The 21,652-nt window shown below is 32.1% G+C and overlaps 3 protein-coding genes across 4 annotated transcripts; 2 read left to right on the plus strand and 1 right to left on the minus strand.

The window, feature by feature from the left end:
* The first annotated feature begins 522 nt into the window (after positions 1–522).
* Positions 523–6,919, plus strand: LOC137818154 (alanine aminotransferase 2-like). Its single transcript, XM_068621407.1, has 15 exons — positions 523–942; positions 1,971–2,021; positions 2,237–2,287; positions 3,005–3,070; positions 3,154–3,215; positions 3,577–3,655; positions 3,738–3,842; positions 3,954–4,064; positions 4,297–4,434; positions 4,726–4,800; positions 4,958–5,078; positions 5,177–5,331; positions 5,875–5,949; positions 6,218–6,421; positions 6,598–6,919. Exons 1-15 carry the CDS (start codon positions 727–729, stop codon positions 6,712–6,714), a joined length of 1,626 nt encoding a protein of 541 aa, XP_068477508.1. The 5' UTR covers positions 523–726; the 3' UTR covers positions 6,715–6,919.
* A 1,601-nt stretch (positions 6,920–8,520) lies between these two features.
* On the minus strand, positions 8,521–13,314 carry LOC137819374 (uncharacterized). Of its 2 annotated transcripts, XM_068623195.1 has the most exons (6): positions 12,927–13,314; positions 12,581–12,828; positions 11,964–12,516; positions 10,987–11,467; positions 10,681–10,762; positions 8,521–8,852 (listed from the first exon to the last, which is right to left on the minus strand). In XM_068623195.1, exons 2-6 carry the CDS (start codon positions 12,647–12,649, stop codon positions 8,628–8,630), a joined length of 1,410 nt encoding a protein of 469 aa, XP_068479296.1. In that variant the 5' UTR covers positions 12,650–12,828; positions 12,927–13,314; the 3' UTR covers positions 8,521–8,627. The 2 variants fall into 2 exon arrangements, with proteins under 2 accessions (XP_068479296.1, XP_068479295.1); XM_068623194.1 differs by having other exon boundaries at positions 12,581–13,114.
* A 5,538-nt stretch (positions 13,315–18,852) lies between these two features.
* On the plus strand, positions 18,853–20,585 carry LOC137819180 (uncharacterized). Its single transcript, XM_068622953.1, has 3 exons — positions 18,853–19,738; positions 19,931–20,052; positions 20,256–20,585. The coding sequence occupies exons 1-3, from the start codon at positions 19,574–19,576 to the stop codon at positions 20,383–20,385; spliced, it is 417 nt and encodes a 138-aa protein (XP_068479054.1). The 5' UTR covers positions 18,853–19,573; the 3' UTR covers positions 20,386–20,585.
* The last annotated feature ends 1,067 nt before the right edge of the window (positions 20,586–21,652 follow it).

The raw sequence follows: 21,652 nt of genomic DNA on the forward strand, positions 1-21,652 counted from the left end.
ATTAAAATAACCTCCACTATTAATCAGTAGTCTCTGCACTATTTTTCGCTTTTCAGTTTTGACTCATCCAAAACTATTTTTGTATATATGTTAAATTTCTATCATTGTAAAATTTGAGTGAAAGAGAAAAATGTGGATACATAACGTTGAACTTAAATCAAAATACTTAATAGCATGCCAATACATTTATAGAAAACTTCTATCCTAAGCACACGCAATAGAGCCGTAAACAGTAAAATAAAATCTAATCGACGAAATCATTTGAACAACATCGTTGTGATAAATACCATAATGATAAAAAAATAATTACCGCAGCCACTGCGTTTTCACTAGTATATATAATAGGATTTTAAGAAAATTTGATATAATTTTACAATTTCAATTTAATATAAAATTAAAATAATACATGATAAGTAAATATTTTTCTCATGTCCAATTTGGATAATATTTTTTTTAACTATTTGAGGAAATATGAAATAGAATTACATAATTTAAAAAAGAAAAGCTATAAGTACATATTCCATTGACAGTGCATGAGGGGCTGAAGTTTTGACACAGAGTGGGGCGGCTTGTATGTTGGAGTTGGAAAGTTCTCCAAATCAACAAAGTTGTCACATATTGTTTCTTTCACATATTGTTTCTTTCTAGATACACGCACGCGACTTCCCTGTCTCACCGTCAAATCTCCATCTTCCTTTTATATATATATATATAGCCCTCATAACAATGCGGAAAATCGCTGCAGACAGATTCAGGCGCCTTTTCAATCGTTCACTTCTTCTTCTTCCTCGCCACAGTCACAATCACCCTCCCTTTCCTGCTTCTTCCTCTATCTCTTCTCACTCTCTGTTTTCCCCCTATCGCTTCTTATTTTCTACTCCGTTTTCTTCCATGGCCTCTGATTCCCCTTTCCCAGTCACCGCTCAAAACATCAACCCCAAGGTCTGTGCTGCCTTCAATTCTCTTTCGCTTTTTTCCCTTCTGGGTGTGCTAAAGTTGCAAGCTTTGATCTGTGTGATCGTTGTTTTTTATCTGGGCTAGCATGATTTTGGGGTTTTCTTTATTAGTTCTTGCATGGTGTAACGTGTTTGTTTGTCGAAGGATCGACCTTTGATTAAATTATAGCTGTTTTTTACTTCGAAAGGCTTGCTTATTGTTATTGTTATTGATCTGTGACTCGGGTTTGATGATGATCTTTTTTCTCCGTTGTTTTCTGTCTAGTGGTGTGACTGATGACCTAGTTATAGGTCGTTCATTTTTATAGTTTTATATGCCCAATTGAGTGTTTATGTGCTTCCTAATTGTGTTCAACGCTGGGATTGGTGGAAAGATTAGTATCAGTAGAGATATTGCTTATGCTGTTTTAATGGATTTTGACACGTTTCATTTATTTATAAAGTGTGATCGTCTGCTAAAATATTTGCCCACTTGTTTTTTTTTTCTCTCGATCAGAGGTTCTAACAAACTTCTTAAATAGCGTGTCTGACGGCCGAATCGACCTACGACACTTGTAGGGCACCGAATCGACCTACGACACTTGTAGGGCACCGAATCGACCTACGACACTTGTAGGGCACCGAATCGACCTATAACACTTGTAATACTTGTAGGACATGTATTGGATACTTGTAGGGCACCGACCTACGACACTTGTAACACTTGTAGGACAACCTACGACACTTGTAACACTTGTAGGACACTTGTAGGACACGTATTGGTAAAGTGTTTAATTCAAAAAATATTTATTGAATTTATGATAATCCTATACCATTCTAACACAATTTTAAAAATAAGAAATATATTAATATTTTAAAAACTAAAACTTATTGTATAAATTTTTATTATGACTATAAAAATAAAAACAATTTTTTTCTAAAAAAACTAAAACTAAACTGAAACATATTTATTATGATGCCACCAGTTTTCATATTTTATTTGGTAATTTGAAACTATGTTTTTTTGTTATCTAGGTTCTGGAATGTGAGTACGCCGTTAGAGGAGAGGTTGTCACACTTGCTCAGGTACGGTGATTTGACTGTACATATTAAAATTAGGCCATTCATGGAAAAAGTATTTTTGTCTTGGTTTATTCCAAGATAGATACATTTTATACCTTTGCATTGACAAAATAAGTTGAATTCACAGTGCTCCTCTGACACTAAATTGATCACTTAAGAATTTTCTATGGGCAATTGTTACAATACTCTCTGCTTACATCGCCTTAATAATGTTGCAGAATTTGCAAAAGGATTTACAGGCCAATCCCGGTTCTCATCCATTTGACGAGGTACTTTTCTTTTTCAACTTTATGACTTCTGAGTAGAACTCTATTTTTTTTTAACTCTCAGGAGAAAGGCATGTAAGGGGTTCTACAAAGCTCCTTATGTGCAGGGTGTTCTTGTAACGGGTGAACCCACTGTGTAGTAGACAGCCTTATGTTGAATTAGTAAAGTTGTAATAGGTTGATTCCACAACCTGAAAATCTGAAGTTCCCATCATAGGGTGAAAATTCCAATTGTTGTCCCAAGGCTCTCCTTCTATGATTAACTATTTCTTTATATCCTTAATTCTTTGGATCAAATGTATTAATTGTGAGGCAATGCAACCATATGAATGGTTAAAAATAGTTGCATGAGTTGGCTGTTATAGTATGAACATTTCAACTGTTCTTGGATATGCTTCTATTCTACATCTCTGTAATAGTAAGACATTTTGTAATTGGAATGGGGAATCTTCCTTGGCCATTTGTTTTTGAGAAAAAATGAACCAATTTTGCAGGATAAATTTTAATCATTTTGTCATCAGATGCCCCTTTTTTTAGGATGAAATAAAAATAATATGCACTTTTCTTTTTATTTTAAAATATTCCCACCCCCATCCCCTCCAAGAAAAAAGGTTGAGGGTGACAAAATTATCTGTAATTTCACTAGACTTCAACTTCATGAAGCTGTTGCTCTACTTTTGTTTTGTCTTTTCCTCTCACTTTTCTTTTATCTGAATATAGATACTTTACTGCAACATTGGAAATCCTCAGTCTCTTGGCCAGGCTCCAATAACTTTTTTCCGAGAGGTTTGCTGTTTATAATTTTGTGCAGTGAATGTAGCAAAATACAAATTAAGCAACGCTTATTATGACAATCTCATTTCTGTCAGGTTCTTGCTTTATCTGATCATCCAGCTTTATTGGACAAAAGTGAAACCCAGGGTTTGTTCAGGTAACAGGATAAAAATAAACAAAATAACTGGCAGCATCTAGATAACTAGTCACAGTGAAGCAGGAAACTGTCTACGATTTTCTTGATGGAACAATTGTATTAGAGTATGAATCATATGCCTGCAGTAGCATATATAACTAGCAATGATCTAGTCAGTGGTATTTTCAATTTGATTATAATGTATAACAAACTTCTGTGAAAACCTACAAGCATAGAATTACGAATGCAAATTGAATTTGAATGACTAAGTGGTATTCTTAATTCAGTTTTGTAATGTTATAGTTTACTATAACGTGGAACAGAATAAAAGTTCCTTCTGTTACTGGTGATTTGGTCTAACTTGACCTTTGGCATACTGCAGTGCTGATGCAATAGAACGAGCTTGGCAGATTGTGGAACAGATTCCCGGTAGAGCAACTGGTGCCTATAGCCACAGTCAGGTATTTATTGAGTTATCAAATTTGGTTTATTTCTATGCTATACAGAGGCAGAGCCATGAAATTGTTATTATTTTCATGTCAGGGTGTCAAGGGTTTACGTGATACAATAGCGGCTGGGATTGAAGAGCGTGATGGTTTTCCTTGCAATCCTGATGACATTTTCATGACAGATGGTGCAAGCCCGGCAGTATGTCTCTACTTTGCCTTTGATATTTCTATATGGTTTTAATTGATGATGAGACTTTGTTTGATATATAATCTGAATAAGTTTTAAAAACTATCATCTCTATGTTTTCAGGTCCATAACATGATGCAATTACTCATTAGATCAGAAAATGATGGTATTCTGTGTCCCATTCCACAGTACCCTTTGTACTCGGCCTCAATTACCCTCCATGGTGGATTCTTGGTAATGTTTTCTGCATACAATTGCATAATGCTAAATTTAATTTGGTCAATATTCAGATGCATTCTTTATGATGATGTTATTGGTTGTGTGGCATCTTTTTGTAAGGACAAATAAGAAAAATGATCTATGTAAAAATTTACATAATTTGGTCACTCGAAACATTGAATGTGAACTATTTTGTTATAATACTTTGGTTGGAGTATTAGCTTAACTGGGGTATTTTTTTCTAAAGGTACCTTATTATCTAGATGAAGCAACCGGTTGGGGGTTGGAAATACCTGAACTCAAGAAGCAATTGGAGGCTGCCAAGTCTAAGGGCATCAGTGTTAGGGCTTTAGTTGTTATAAATCCTGGCAATCCAACGGGGCAGGTGAGCCACAAATAATTATGTAGTGTTTCGGTGATGTTTTGAAGACCTTATGTGGAACCTATTTGGGTTAATGAAAAATACTTATGACTCCTACAAGCTATTTATTGTTTATTTCAATTTTTACGGCCAAATTGATGACTAGTGATGAAAGCTTATTTATTTATTTAATTAAGCTGTCTGATATAATCTCATGTGATATAGTCAAGTCTTGATCTTGGAGGATGCTTAATGCTTAGAAAGCAAAGTTTTATCGTTAAATTTTGTAACACGGCTCTTCTGTCATGCCCCCAGGTTCTTGCTGAGGAAAATCAGCGCAATATAGTAGATTTTTGCAAGCAAGAAGGTTTGGTTCTTTTAGCTGATGAGGTAAATGGACCATTCTTGAATATCTTAGATACTGCATTAAATTTATTTAAAACATAGTTGCATTTCATGAACCTTGGGAATGAAGGTTATTAGATCCTAGCCAATTTCTTTTTGTCACAATAGCATAACACTATGATACACGAAATTCATTTTGAAGGTATATCAAGAAAATGTTTATGTCCCTGAGAAGAAATTTCACTCATTCAAGAAGGTATCTCGGTCCATGGGATATGGTGAGAATGACATCACCTTAGTATCCTTTCAATCAGTCTCCAAAGGTAAGTTGGTACAAAATTTATTTTAACAAGATACAATAGAATTTTATGCTAATAAGGGATCAATATTGATGGAAGACACCTTTTTTCTTTGTCCTTAGGCTACCATGGGGAGTGTGGGAAACGAGGAGGTTACATGGAGGTGACTGGCTTTTCTGCAGACGTAAGGGAACAAATATACAAAATGGCATCTGTCAACCTTTGCTCTAATATATCTGGTCAAATTCTTGCAAGCTTGGTCATGAGTCCACCTAAGGTAAACTCCTTGCATCTTCTAAGTGCAATTTCTTTTTGGGGGAATATTTTTTTAGTTTGAATAATTACAAGAACATTGAACACAATTCTGACCATGATAAGATTGGTAATAGTGCCAACCTAGAATTAACATATCAGAAGTTCCCTTGTGCTAAAGATTTACATGGTGAGTTGGAAGGAATTATACATGATTGAGGCATTGCCTTCCAAGAATAGTAACTCTCTTCATCAATGGTAATGGTGCGTTTACTTTGGAATGCTCTGTGCCACTACTATTCGAGTATTGCCTTTGGCATTGTAAATCCAAAATATCCCTCTTTAACCTTAATAACGTCGCATGTGAAATAAGAAGGTATATCATTTGGTAGCCCCTGTTCGTATTTATAATAAACAAAATTTAACACAATTAACACTATTATTAAATTATTCTACACTGGGGTTTTTTAGCACATGGATTTTGTATTAAATATCATCATTTGGCATTCCATTACTAGTTTGATTTTAATCATGCCTTTCATACTCAACATTCAATGATTGTCTGCAGGTTGGAGACGAGTCCTATGAATCATACATGGCTGAGAAGGGAAATATTTTGGAGTCGCTTGCTAGGCGTGCAAAGGTTAGCTACCTAGGAAATAATTTGAAATAGTAAAATCAACCAACATTTAATTCCCTTTCAAGAGTAATATTTTAGAACATCTCTAAGGAACCCTTCCTCCCAATGCATGGATTTGATTAACACACCGAAATTCATTTTGAAGGGCTCTCACTCTATGGAAAGGATTACCATATTCTAAAATATTTGCAATTTCACAATCCCATTATCACTCTTACCAAGAACATTAACCAATTAATTTTTGCTTTCTGTCGCCATTTATTCTTGACAGACACTAGAAGATGCATTCAACAAGCTAGAGGGTGTAACATGCAACAAAGCAGAAGGGGCAATGTATCTGTTTCCCCAAATTCGCCTGTCCCAAAAGGCTATCAAAGCTGCAGGGGATGAAAATACTTCACCTGATAACTTCTATTGCAAGCGCTTGCTTAATGCAACAGGAGTAGTAGTTGTTCCTGGTTCTGGTTTTGGACAGGTTAGTTTATGTATTATCTTTTGTAAACGCCTTATCTCTTCAATTAACATATGGTATGCCACATTTATTTTCTGATTAACCAACAAAATTGATTACTGGTTCCAACTAAGTAGCATTTTCCATTCTTTTGGTAATTTTAAACTGATTGTATTGTTAAATTGTTGTTGTCTTGCAAGGTTCCTGGCACATGGCATTTCAGGTGTACCATTTTGCCTCAAGAAGAAAAGATTCCAGCTATTGTCTCCCGTTTGACAGAGTTCCATGAAAAATTTATGGATGAGTTCCGTGACTAAGTCCTGCTTCTATTTGATCCCTCAAAGCAAGGGTACCCAATTGAAATTTGATGAGGATGGATTTTGCAGTTATAGAAAATAGGACCTTTTGTTTTCTGGAATAAATTTATTGTTAACTCCATTATAGATGCATATTGAATATGCAAGACGTGAAATCTTATTCCTATGTTACCTATTTTTAATTGAATAGACTTTTTTCAAACCACTTTCTTTGTTATACTCCAATGCAAGGTTAAAGCCTCAAGGACCAGTAGGACCAGTTATGATGGGATCAAACAAGTCATAATAATTTGAAACATAAACCTTGAAGAAATGAAATAATCAACTTGGTCTCTTTGATGGAAAGAGTGACCCATAATCCTTAATCAACTTATTTTAGATACTTTGAATAATTTTCAAGTGATTAATTTTTAATCATTATCCTAGCTAGAATAGTGATGAAAAGGGTATTTGGAAACTTGAAAAGTTTAACTCTTTTGTTTAGCATAGGCTTCTATGGTTGGCAGTAATTGTCCCTCTGTTCGCGTAACCTCATGACCGAAGAAGTCTGAAAAGCAGGACAGACTTTATTATTTGCATGTCAATTTTGGATTGTTGCTTCTCAAATCCAAATACAAAACGACACAACCATCAGAACAAAACAAATGCAAAAACAACAAATCAAAATCACTTCCCCTTCCTATTTCTCATGTTTCGGATCCATTGTGTTGTCCCATGACTTTGACATTCACTGTATATTGTATGGACTCTTATTCTGCAAATTTTTCCTTTTTAAATTTGTCAGTCCTTTCGTCCTAAAATTAAAGTAGTTTTCTGAATAAAAAAATTAAAGCAGTTTTAGATTGAGATTTTGTTTTATTGATTTTTAAATCTTCAATGAATTATTTATTTTTATTTTTATCTTGTTCTTAAATAAAGCCACTTTAATGTTTGTATTTACAGTAAATCGTGTGTTTATTGAGAGTTAAATTATTTTAGTAAAATTAAATGATATATTTATTGTTAATGTTGTGGCAAAAAGAGTAAAAAGAAAAAAGAGTACTTTCTAGGATTTTATTTTGATGTTGAGCAGTGCAAGTATTAAGTGATGCATTTTGCGCTCACTGTAAAATAATCATTAAATAAAATTAATTTTAAAAATTAAAAATAATTAATTAGTATATTGATTAAAATAAAAATTATTTTTTATTTTATTTTTAAATTAATTTTTTTATTGATAAATAATTTTTAAATTGATATCTAATTAACTATCAAATTTTTAAATCTTAAAATTTTAAATTTTAGTAACTAATTAGAAATCAATTTAAAAATTATTTATTAATAACAAAAATTAATTTATAATAATTTTTTTAATTTTTAAAATATTATTTAATTTAGTTGATATAACTAATTATTTTTTATTTTTAAAATTAGTTTCTATTTAATAATTTTTTTTAGTAATTATTATATTTAAAAAATGTTAATGAACATTTTTTTCGGATTTGTTAAAAAAAATAATTTTGATATTACATGTACGAAATAAATTATTAATTTTGAAGAATAATAGAAAATAGTTACATTAGTCCTTTTAATTAAATAACGCCATAATTTAAATTTATTTTACAAAAAGTTTATAAATTAAATAGTTTAAGTAGTGATTGTCTTAAAACATTACTCATAATTTAAGTATGATTTAAATTGTCAATAGACGAATAAAAGTATCATTAATAACCTTCACAACAAATTAAAGATATTAAAAGAAAATAGCAATACATTTATAATCAGTATAAAAAAGTGTATGACTTGTTTTTTATGAAGAAGATAGTATTAAATAAAAAGAAAGCATTTTAAAATTTGAATATATTAAAATTTGCTTTTATCAAACATTTGTATCCTTAACAAAGTCTCTTTAGACACTCCCAAGAACACTATGTTCAATGATGGTTGTTGTTGCAAGGGAAGCAACCACATGAACTTGGCTTTGAAAAGTGTGAGTTATGTTTATGAATCATCTTTTGAGCTTGCTCAGTGGTTTTCTGTATTTGCTCCAAGTGTTGCTGTCTTGCTTCTGCTCTCCACTCCTCAGCTTTCCTGTGAACCACTGACATCCTCTTCATCAACTTCTCTTCAAGGTTTGATCTCATCTTCTGTATTTTCACCTAACCAACATTTTCAATAAATAAAAAAACATGCTTAGTTTCAATGACATGATTCTGAAGTTGAAAACCAACTTGGTAATCTGTAACAGTACTACATTTAACCATATTCATGTTTTCAATGCTTGTGAACTTACAACCATTTACTATAATAATAGAAGCTGAAAAGGACAACATGCCTAGAACTTTTCAACTTTGGAATTTGTTTTTATTATTATGGTCTATACCACATAGAACAGGAGATTGATTCCCCTATCCACTAGATTCCATTGTCCATCTGTCCAAGTTCTTAACCAACTAGTGTATCACAGAGTTATGCTTCTACCCATGCTCTCTAGCCACACAACACATTCACACACTCACAAAAAGTAAATTTTTAGAATCAATTATAGTACCCTTAATCATAAAACAATAGAGGAAGAAGAATAGGACTATTCACCAACATTTTTCACATCTCTCTCTCTCAGTATTTCCATAAACATCATAAACTCAACTGAATCAACAAATCAAATTTCCCACATGATTCCTGATATTACACACCAAGTAGTTGGTATGAATAGATAACACTTAATCTTTAACCAAAGACTGTCTTTTTAAATAAAATATTAAAAAATGTTATAAATATTACTTCTATCCAAAAAAAATATATATTATCAACATTGCTACTTCAAGGGTTCATTTTGTGTCTTTTGAATGAAGAGGGAAGCATGAAGATGGAATTGTATTTGATTGAGGAAAGAGTGAGAATTGGAGAGTGGACTGGTCAAGGAAATAATAATATAATGACGGTATCCCATGAGATGGGTGTGGCTCGAGGAAGAGGTCACCAACATGCCCACCAAAGGCAAAACATTGAATTGTGGTCAAAAGTTAGAAATAGGTAATGTATAAGACTTTAAAGTTTATACAATAGTTGGTTGTGTGTGTTTAGAGGACAATAGATTACTACACCATGTGCATTTTCACAGGAATCTGCTGTTACAAAAGGTTCAAACTGCTTCCAAAAGAGAAAAGTTTCAGTAATGGATTATCTTGTACTTTCAAATTCCTACCATTTTTCAAATTTCAATGCCAGAAGTACCAAAATATGGAGGACAGGGCAAGCAGAGGGAAAACTGCATGTTGCAACTTTACAAAATTTGATTACAATACATTTTTTCATTTCTATCCCTCCAAGAACTGAAATCATGTTTGGCCTCTAACATTCCATTTAAGACAAATAAATGACATTTTTGCAGATTAAATAATTGAGAGTTGCACATGACATGATGCCATACAGCAGGTGCCACATAATATAACCTTCTTTAAACACAAACAATTAACCAATTTCATATAAAAAATGCAGAACTAAAAGCATTGGTTTAAAATTTTGGAAAACTGCATACTAAAAATACCTTTATAAAAGCTTAAATCGGATTTTGTTCAGTTTATATGTAGACAAAATATGATTGACTCTAAAAATGTTTAATTGGACTTTATCTCGAGATCTGAGTTTAACTTGTAGTACTAATATTTAATCTAAGAGGAGGAGTTAAACTACACTTATTTGTTTCATTTTAGCATTCAACGATTACGGCTATTACAGCTATGGCTTAAAATAGCCTTTTTATACTAGTTATATAATGGTAGTACATCTATGGCTTAGAGTAGCAACTTTATACTAGTTATTCAATTGATAATGCACCTTTCATAGTATTGTTTTCTCTTCATCCTCTTTAACTATACCACCAATTTTATTTCACATTGCTGTTTTCTGCCTATTTCTTTTATTGTGCAAGAAACTGTACAAATTTGTTACACAAAATATAGTCTATGAAGGACAATGAAATACCTCAAGCTTTCTTGACCTGGCCTCTGCTTTAGCACTTTGGAGGTTTACCCAAGCTTGGATTTTTGCTTCTTCTCTCTGATACCTACAGCAACTCAATCACAATTCAGTTCCAGCCACACACATATTATCAGATGAAAACAGCATAAGAAAATATTAACAAAATATTTTATAACAGATTTATTAAAAATCACAAATTTACTTATCTCACTTCAATATTTAATTAACTTGTTCATAATTTGGAAAATGGTTTAGAAAGAATTTGTTAGAGAATTTGTTGCAATACAATATGCTGAAAGGTTGTGTTACCTTAAACAACACTTGGTCTTCTCCTCTTCTTCCCATGAAGCAGCTATGCAGTCGGAATCAGCTTTGTGGCTCCCATTATGCCTCAAGCTTTTTGATATTTCCTTTTCTTCCTCTTCACTTGAGCTCCAATTTGAAGTTACTATATCATACTGTGATCCTAGTTGCAGTTTAGAAAAATGGCACTCCTCCAGCTGAATGACATCAAGAGTGCAGGCAGTGCTAGCCAAGGCCAATGGTCCTGACCTACTTGCAGGAGTGTTGTGCCGAGGAGGTGATGAAATCTTAACTGGGGTGTGGCATCTTGAAGTTGTGGAACTTCCCAGAGGAGTCATCTCAGTGCCAATGTCTCTATGTTGAACCACTTCTGTGCAAGCATCTTGCATTGCCCCACCACCTTGGTTCCTAAACAAGAACCCTTCCTTAGCCGGCTCTAAATATCTCAAATTTGGCAAAATAGGTTCTATGCTGTCTGTGAACTTATCTGCATTGCAATTCAGTACATGTCAGCAACTTGCCATACTAGTAAAATTGTGGTCTATTATTCATATTGTTCCATTCAATTTCAAATACATTTAACACACTCTCCTGAATTCCAACTATTGGGAAAATATATTGAAAAGCACAATTTTGTAAGTTTCATTTTTTATTTAATGAATTCTACTCATGATTTTAGTACACCTCTTTTAATTTAATAGATGAGATATATGATCTTAAGCTATCTTAGAAGTTGCAACAGTGTCAGCACAAGCTACCATCATGCCCAACAACAGCTTCAGCCTACAAGGAAATCTGAACCTGGATTTTTTTTTATTCAAGCTACCCACTGTTTAAAGTCTATGAAAACAAAGAATATAATAAAGAAAAAAGGGAAAAGAAAGAGGATGATAACGATGGCTAAAAGGGTAGATAGGAAAAAAAAAAGGAAGGAAAAAGGAGGGATAAAGTCAAATTTTGAAGTTAAGACTGTGATATCCCACCTTTGAGTACAATGTCTTTAACACCATGGAAAGCGCCGAGTGTGTTATGGTGGTGGTCCAATGAAGGAGACCAGTGAAAGTTGGGGACAGCTTTGGTCACCCTTTCTTCAGTGACCCTAGATTTCTCCGAGAAATTTTCCATTTGCTGCTTAAAGGTAACATCTTCGTATGGTTGTCTGGTTGCAACCTTTGAGGAGTCTGAGACTGAAACCTTGAGAGTGTTGTTGTTGTTGTGAGCAGGTGAGTCGTGGCAAGAAGTGCTCATGAGCCATTTCTCTGCATCATCCCACTTAGAAGGGAAGCTCTTTCTTGGAAGGCCAGAGCTGAAGGAGAAAACTGGTCTCCCCGGAGTGGAGGGAGCCTCTAATAGTCTCCTCTGTTGTGAAACAGAGTGGCCTCTGCTTTCGGCTCTGCCACTCGGCACAGGCAACGACTTGACAAACTCAGAGGTTTCCTTCAGGTTGAGCTTGCAAAGTGGATCAGGGAAGTCATCTGCAAAAGGGTTGTCTTTGCTTTTCCCATACATGTTCATATTGCTCTCAGTGAGTGTTTCCTGTATCACAAAAACGAGTGAGAAAAGCATTCAAAGAACATCAGTAAAGGAAGCAGTATATTACCCCATGTGGTGCCACTGCCACTGCCAATGCAGACGGAGATTGGAAGAATTTGTGGTTGGGAAGGTCCATGGCATGGCACGGTGAAATTGAACTTGTTGGGGTCGGTGATGTGAGAGAAATGGAAATGCAGTAAGTGTCTCTAGTGTGGTTCTGTTACTTGCAAAATTTGCATTAGTTTCATGTGATGTATGTTGAACAGTGTGGGTCAGGGGAAAGTGACCGCGGAGGCAGTGGAACAGAACAGCATACTGAACAAGGAAAAAGTATGTAAGACTTAGTTGGAACCGGGGTCTATGGTAAGTACACTAATGACTTGACTCACATGCAAGGAGCCAAAAACACAGACCTGTTTTCGTGCCACTGTGTGTGTGTCTCTCACACCTCACAGACCCTCCTTAGTCCTTTCTATCTCCAGGAGATGGAAGGTATGAACACGGGAGCAAGAGAGTACATCATCAACCAAAGAGGGAGCTTTCGTTAGGTTTGCACAAGAAATAATTTAAGAAAGAACATCAAGATAAAAAAGGCCAAGAAAAATGCAAACAAAACATGTTATAAATAATATACTATGTTTTTATCTATATGTCACATCAATCACCTATCTCAGATTTTTCTATGGTAAACTACATTCAAAATTAGATTTCATGAGATTTCACAACCTCTTCATTCATGGTTTTTTAATACATTTTTTCAAACACAGTTGAAATAAACAGAGTGGTACATGACAAAACCTCAATGTGTTGTTCATTTTTCTGCATTATTCAGTAATGGTAATTTCTTCACGAGTTGCGTGTCAAATTCTTAAAAAGGCTTTAGATTTAAATTCTGTGTTAAAAAACACTACTACTAAAAGGAGGTAATTTTGGATCAAACATTAATTATAGAGCTATTTTGCCTAACAGGATGCGTAGTAAAAAACAAAATTCTCCTTCCTAGGTAAAGAAAGTACTTACTTACTGTATATTTTTATGCTTACAACGGTATATTTAAACACTATTCATCAATGTTTTTTATGGAGTATTACGAGAATAGTTGGAAAATTTTCTCCAACATTTTACTTTATGAAGGTAGGAATCTCTCAACTTTACTAGTGCTGGTTCTTGTTCGTGAATTTTGATCCTATTTTTTAGCTTCGGACTAGGATACTGTGTACAAGCCTTCTCTGTTTTTCCCACTCACAATCAATTATATCAGAGAGTAAGAATTTCCCTGAAGGCTTACCTTTTGTGAGTGACCAATACCTAACTTTACAACAATGTAATATATTAATTAATTACACTAACTGCACTCATTTTTCACTAGACTAAATCTAAGTGTTGTCTAGTTCCTACTTCTTGGGTTAACCAAGCTCTATCACTCTCTCTCACAGGCATAACTTTGCATGCCAAATTAATATATTATTTCACTTCTAGTGTTCTACCTTCTTCTCTAGAGTATACAATTATAAAACAGACGCCTTTGTTTTATATCAAGGTAAAGTTGCATTTAAATATCAGCTACCATAGACTTTCATTCATACTTTTCTTTTAGATTAAACTCAGAAATATTATACCAACATATATACTATGAAATATGAAATGTCCTTATTAAAACATCTTGTGTTAACCTATAGATTTACACTTTTAAGAATTCTTAAATATGTATCTGCTTCAATTTTGTACTATAAACAAGTCTATTTTGTTAACTGCTGATAAATCTGAGATAACTTGTAACAAGGCAAACATGAAATATGAAAGTACATTTAGAAATTGTGCCCTTAGAAGACTAGTTAGCATTTGCCCTTAGAGTTAAAATAGTTAAAGGAGAGTTTAGCATCTATGAGTGTTTATATGGTCAACTCAGGTTAACATTTTGTAATTTATTTCGAATATTTAAGTAGATGTTTAAAAAACAATCAAAAGGGATATTATGAATAGGGGAAAAAATGTAAGAAATAAGGAGTGGTGGAGTAAAAGAAGGTTGAAAAAAGTGAAAAGAAGCAGGGAAAATCCGTTGCAAATTAAGTACAATAAGAGCAGAAAGCTTTTCAGGCATTCTCTTGTTGAGTGTCAGCATTTGCATCCCCTCTTTTCCAAATTCATAGGCTTTCTATCTCTCATTCATCCTTCCCTGTAACCAAGGTTTCTGCTTTCTTTTCCTTGCTTTGCTGTCTTACCAGCTTTTGTCCATTTTATTACTTCTTTCTCTGTTGGAAACAAGGAATTATCCAACTTTTTCTTTCTTTTTTTTACTGTTGCTTATGCTGTCACCATTTTTTATTTCTTATTTTCCTTTCTTTCTATATAATGCAATACCGTGTGAGCTACAACGAGAGCTACAACGAGAGAGAGGTCGAGTCTGAAGTTATGATTAATTTGACCAGTCTAACTCCATATCATGTTTTAGTGAATGAGTTAATTATTGTATTCTTTTTATAATTTTTATTTAAAAATCTTTATATTTGTAAAATAATTATAATAAATAGAATGAAAACCTAATTAATTGCCTTGTGAACGTAGGTGACAGATTATTGACGACTAAATCATTTTATATATATTTATTTTCTGTAGTTGATTTGTGATTGTGTTGTTTTTTTTTAATTTTTTTTCATCAAGTGACACGTATAATTTTACTAACTTTGATGTGCATTTTGGAATAAGTACTTTGGAAGCAACTTTGTTCTTGTCTTCCTAAGATTTGAAGATAGAAACACTGTATTCATGACATTTACAAACTACTAACAGGTATAACTTTGTAGCAGTCATACTAAAGTAAGTGAAGTTGTCTTTGCTGAATGGATCTTTTCAAAATTTCATATTAGCAAGTATAATGTGAGTATTCTCAATTTAGATTTTGTTGATGTTGCAGAAATTACAACGAGTTTTGCAGGCCAATCCCGGTTTCAACCATTTCATGAGGTTACTGTTTCTCCGCAATACCCAACTCTTTTTAAGTATATTTTTTTTTGTTATAAATTCATTATTTTGTTATGTCAAACATTGAAAAAACTTTTATAAAAAAATGTGAATATGATTAAAATTTTATTATTTTTAATTAATGAAAATGTAAGATTACAATTTTATTTTATATTTAAAAATAATTAAAAAAATATAATTTATTAATTTGTATATTTTAATTGTTTATAATTAAAATATTATTTTTATTATTAGTAGATCAATCAACACATTCGAGATATTATCTATTTTAATTTTATTCTTAAAAGGCATTGTAATGAGTTGTCCTTTTGATGAGATTACTCTATCTCCGCAATACCCAACTCCTTTTAAGTATATATTTTTTGTTATGAATTCCATCATGAAAAAAAATTTATAAAAAAAAAATTAATAAATGATATAATGAGTATGATTAAAATTTTATTATTTTTAATTAATGAAAATGTAAGATTACAATTTTATTTTATATTTAAAAATAATTAAAAAATTAATTTGTACATTTTAGTTGTTTATAATTAAAATATTCTTTTCCGTATTAGGAGAATCAATCAGCATATTCGAGATATTTTCCATTTTAATTTTATTCTTAAAAGGTACCTTAATGAGTTAAATGAAGAAAATGTATTTAAACTAACATTGATGTCAACTCCTAAACAATGTGATATTATATTATTCATACCGGAACAATATATTATACCTTAACTTCTTAATGTGTAATTGATTTATATATATATATAATTATATATGAATTTTTTAATGGTATAATTTTATTTATATATAATAATATTATTAATAATAATAATAAATTAATATATTTTTATAATTAATTTAATATTTAAATATATGTTTTAAATCAGTGATGACAGAAAATTACATGATTGGTTATTTGATATATGTAATCAATTATTTTGAAAAATAAATGTATAATCAATCTGTTTGACATAATTGATTATATGTTTTATTTTTAAGCATAATCGATTATTATACTTGGTATCCACTTTCTATCCACTTTCTGCACTATCAAACTATCAAATTCCACGAAAAAAATGTAAGGTTATTTTGACTTTTTTTACCATAGTTGATGTGACTCTTCTTGTTTTTTTTTTTTACAATAGTGAAGAACAATCACATCTTCTTTCCAGAGTAAAAGATCAGTTCCTTTGTAACAGAGTAAATGAGTGGAAACAAACACAATGGAAATGAGCAGTTGCACTTGCATGAGTTGTTCACTAGTATTACCATTTCAACTCTGAATAATTTGATTTCCATTTGGAACCTGTTTTCTATTCTTTTGGATAAGAAAGTTACTTTATCAGATGATGGCAGAAGTATAAGATGTACTATCTTTTTCTGTAAATCTTTTTCCCAAAAGGTTGAGTGGGGTTAAAGTGCATCTTTAGTTAATCTCCAACCTTCAAGTTTGCACAAGTGTACTTTATGTTATGTGACATAACTGCATTTTTGCTTCTCTTTCTTTTTCACTTCTCCTTTATATGAAAATAGATACTTCACTGCAACTCTGCAACCCTGAAAATCCTCAATCCCTTGCCCACCACCTCATCACTTTTATCATAGTGGAATGCTTATTATGACTACCTCATCTCTGTCTTAGCTTCCTGCATTATGTGACCATCCACCTATTTTCAACACACATCTACATATGGATACTTATAGTGGATCCACAAACTCTTTCTTTCACTTTTCTCATATATTTCCCTTCTTTTCTACACTTTTCTCATATCACTTTCACCTTTCTGCACCTACTCTATATATTCTTCTCAAACTCTTATTAAATATGTAAAGGGTAACAAAGTATTCAAATGAAGGGATGCAAAATTGAATTTATATTTGTCAATGAAGATGAGTGTTGTAAGAAGGTTCTTTATCTTATTGCTGCAGTGTGAAACAAAGTTGCTTTCATTGCTGCTGCTGCTGATATGTTCTTAAATGTCTCTATGTTCTGCATTTTCTTTGTAGTTCCCTTTTCCCTGTAGGGTTGTTCTTTCTACATCTTGCTATGCTGACACCATAGAGAGAAGTAGGAGAGTAACTATACATGCGATGGCCATGAAATTGTTCTTGTAATATCCGTATCAGGATATCATGGACCTCATAAAATAGCCCCTAGAATTGAAACCATGGTACTTTTTTTCCTTATGATCACAGTGACATTTCTTGAGCTTCATTTTGTTTTATTCTTAAACAAATGCTGACAGTGTAGGTGCAAACTAATATTGTGAAAGTTTTTTTACATGTATGGTTGCTCTCACAAAGTGTGTTCACTCATTTATATTTTGTTTGAAACAAAGTTTTCATACAAAATATTGGATTCCTTTTGCAAACTTAGTTTACAAAATAAAAACTGGTCTAATTTTATCTTTTTTATATAGTATGGAATACAACACTTATCTAGATATTTCGACATGTGTAATCTTTAAATTATAGTGTAAGATGTAAATTTATATATTATAATATTATGAATTTTATGATAAGAAATTATTATCATTATTGAAAAATACACTTTAATTAAAATTTATTTAAAGAAAAATTAACAATTTTGACAAGAATATTAAATAAAAATGTTTTCAATTATACATATATAATTTAAATATTCTTATTGTATATAAAATTTTTTATTTATTTATGTAATCATAATAGAAACACTTAAGTAATAACTTAGTGAATTTTTAAAAAATTATTGTATTAGTCTATTTTAAAATTATATTAAAATGTTAAAGACTCAGAAAATATTTTTTGAATTAAACATTTCATCAATATTAAACATATTAAACTTTTATATGTTAACTCATACAAGAGAAACACACATTGAGTAACCTTCCTAAAATATAAATCTTCTTTATTAAAAAATGTGAAGTATGATCACAAGTATTAAAGATCTTTGAACGAAGATCTGAAATCAAAGATTAAAGACCCAAATAAATATAAACAGTTATCCGATATAAAGAGATATCCAGAGTTATGCAAGATCACAATGGATAAGGAAGAATTTATTGGGAAACAAACACAAAAAATTTAAGGTCATTTGAAGGCTTTAGAAGGGCCCATGGTTTATGATTTGTCCTCGTTCAGGGAACCCCAGTTGTGACTGGTGGGAAGCAAAACCATGGTTGAATGTTTCACATAAAAACAAAACATTAAAAAAAGGAAAGATTGACACAACTTGTACAAGGGATCTTTTGTTTTTCCCTACTGCTTTTCTAGGAATGGAGAATGAATCTCTCTAACTTGATTCCTTATTTCTTGCACGTAAACTACTCAATCACTATCTCACACGTCAGAACTAGTGTTTAATATATATACATCAGTGGAATGCAATATGCATTAACCATTGCGTTTGGTCTACAAATTCCCTTCCAACCTTCACATGCCATGTGGAGAACTCAAATATTTAACTCCCTTCTTTTCTTCTTTTCTTCCATTCTTCCAACCATTTCAGACTTTAGTGCACAATACAACACATCCTTTCTACTGCATTATACAACGTCACATTACTTTAAATATTGATTAAGTTATGAATAAACTATTATGTGGTTGCTATAACTTATTAGTCTCAAATCCCATCATTGCAGTTAAATGATCCTTTAGCTGCTAAACTCATTTACATGTTATGTTCTTAATTAAGCTAAGATGCAGTTAAGTAATTAGAGTTTTTGGCTCACATGGTTTGATGTTTAGTTTATATATACTCTCAATATATGCATCACACCAACAAATAATTGATTTGTATGAAATGAATGTTGGTATAAAGTGACTTTATTGAATGAAGACTTTTGGGAAGCAACTTTTATCTAGTAGTATATATATTACTGCATCATGATAAGACATGGTCCATCCATAATTGAAAATATTATATGAGCAAAGCCCACCAAAACCAATGCTCACTATGAATAACTAAATGATTTTGTGACGTGATCATTGTACTATAACTATATATCAATAAGCCATCCATCAACACTTTTATTCCTTCTCTTCTTCTTCATCATCATCATCATCTTATCCTCCTCCTCCTTTTCTTCATGTTCTTGAAGAACTAGAATTCATGGCAACTAACTGTAGTTCATCAGCTCAAATCTCTCTTCAGAAATATGGTTCGTTTCTGAAATATGCCAACAAAGATTTGAAGTCCAAAGACTGCTCTGTCCCACAGAAAAGAGCAGCAGGTGGTCCAGTAGCATTGAGAATCACAGCATTCATCAAGAACAAGGTCAACATCTTATCATATTTCTTTTCTAGATGCTCTAATATCTATATGCTAGGCTTTTTTATTGTTACTCTTGTCCAAAATTGAAGAATCACACACTTAACAACTAGTCCTATATGGTTAATTGATAAACAGAAATTTGACCGAGTTTTAAGGATTTTTGTGTTAATTGATGTCTGTTTTGCTCCTAAACAGATTTATGAGGACAAATCACAGGGCATAATTTGCTATGAAGATGAGAGTGGAGAAATAATTTGTGAAGGTTATGATGAAGGGCCTCGTTATCATCGAATTCCAAGTCCAACCCATCATCCAAGGTAGAGAATCTTATCCACCCTTGTGATAAATTATTATGTTATCTCAAATCATCGTGTGTTCATGACATGAATCAATCTTTAATAACATATGACTAAATTCAATTTATGAGAAAGAATTAATAACACTTAGGTTACAACATCTCATGGTACTTTTGTTTGTATATACTCATCTGAATAAAGGAAATTTCATTTGTTGGATTCAGGGATGTTGAAATCATGAATCTTGTGCAACAACAAAGTTGGCTTCAGATTGTTAAAGGGGAAGAAATCAATCATTTAGCTAAAGGAGTTCTTCGTTCACGAGAGGATTTAAACTACAACAGATGGATTTAACTTGTTCAAAACCAATCAGGCTTTTGTCACTCTCAAAGGCCTTAACAATTACATGCAGTGCTAATATGTAGCAGAAAGGAATAATAGCACAATATATGCTGTAATTGGTGAATCAAATAGAACAAGTGCTTTCCTCAGCACATTTTTCATGAAAGTTGTACAAATTGACTGTGGTGAATGGTGATGCTTTTCTTTTTCAATCTGTTCATACAGTTTCACTTCAGAATTTCATATTATCTGATAGATGAAAGGGAGTTAAATATGATTCACAAAGCAGCAAGCAAGGAATTCGGCCATGGATCATACAGATTCTAGCTATATTATCAGGAGCTTAAATCTTGAAACAGTTTTATAGTACTTACATAAAAAAAAAATCTACAACTTCCTTCGACAACATTGTATAATCATTAAAAATATATAACTGGTCTGTGTTATGTATGATTGCAAAAAAGATAAATTTAGAAGAACAAGAAAACAAATGAATGGACCAAACAGTGGATTTGAGCACCTTTTTGAGGTAGGTGGGGCTGTGGCTCCCTCAAGAATTTCAGAAAACATCTTTTTCAGTTTATGTTGTTGTTTTATTTTGATTAGAATAATACAACTCTGCCTTTCAGTCTATGGAATCGTTATCTGTTTAGGTATCATTCAAATCATCCATTGATGTGAACACAAAAAATTTTCACACTGAAATGAAACTTAATGCTTCATCTTAAAAATTTTCAGTTTTTCATTTTTCAATTAGAACAATCTTAATTCAGTGGAATGTTGAATATGATAATTATAGAAGATAATTGTTTTAAAAAAATATCTAATGTTGCTCCATATTACACGTGGCCACTCTGTAATCATGAGACAAACCATCTTTAATACTTTGCAGCACAAAGGCAAATAAATTGTGGTGATTGGTATATAACAGAGCATCTCTGTCACATAAGTTCTGCACACAGTTCTAACTGGTGACAACTATTTTAAAGGATTTTCTTTTACTTGGAATATCCACATTTCAAACCAATGGAATAGCCATAAATTCTGATTTGTAGCAGTATCAAAATTCAATTTTAACAGGATTTAAAAAATAACTTTTGAATTATAAAATTTAGAAGATAATTTTCTGTAGCGATATCGTGTGCGGGAGATAAAAAACCACCGACGAGAGAGTCAAAACTTCCACTATATTAGTACTGAGAGTACAATGAATTCCTCTTAGACTAATAGATAAATAGCCCCAAAACAATCCTCTCTATATGGGTTAAACACTTATAAG

The sequence above is a fragment of the Phaseolus vulgaris genome, chromosome 10 (assembly GCF_000499845.2).
Source record: "Phaseolus vulgaris cultivar G19833 chromosome 10, P. vulgaris v2.0, whole genome shotgun sequence".
NCBI lineage: Eukaryota > Viridiplantae > Streptophyta > Magnoliopsida > Fabales > Fabaceae > Phaseolus > Phaseolus vulgaris.

Bases quoted from the DNA above. Each gene is read 5' to 3' on its own strand.
- LOC137818154 (XM_068621407.1), top strand. From the start codon at position 727: ATGCGGAAAATCGCTGCAGACAGATTCAGGCGCCTTTTCAATCGTTCA. The intron at 2,288-3,004 runs GTACTTTTCTTT...ATCTGAATATAG, and splicing joins GTTCTCATCCATTTGACGAG to ATACTTTACTGCAACATTGG. The intron at 4,801-4,957 runs GTAAATGGACCA...TTCATTTTGAAG, and splicing joins TGGTTCTTTTAGCTGATGAG to GTATATCAAGAAAATGTTTA.
- LOC137819374 (XM_068623195.1), bottom strand. From the start codon at position 12,649: ATGGACCTTCCCAACCACAAATTCTTCCAATCTCCGTCTGCATTGGCA. The intron at 10,763-10,986 runs GTAACACAACCT...GAGTTGCTGTAG, and splicing joins AAGACCAAGTGTTGTTTAAG to GTATCAGAGAGAAGAAGCAA. The intron at 8,853-10,680 runs GTATTTCATTGT...AATGTTGGTTAG, and splicing joins CCAGGTCAAGAAAGCTTGAG to GTGAAAATACAGAAGATGAG.
- LOC137819180 (XM_068622953.1), top strand. From the start codon at position 19,574: ATGGCAACTAACTGTAGTTCATCAGCTCAAATCTCTCTTCAGAAATAT. The intron at 19,739-19,930 runs GTCAACATCTTA...GCTCCTAAACAG, and splicing joins CAGCATTCATCAAGAACAAG to ATTTATGAGGACAAATCACA. The intron at 20,053-20,255 runs GTAGAGAATCTT...TGTTGGATTCAG, and splicing joins AGTCCAACCCATCATCCAAG to GGATGTTGAAATCATGAATC.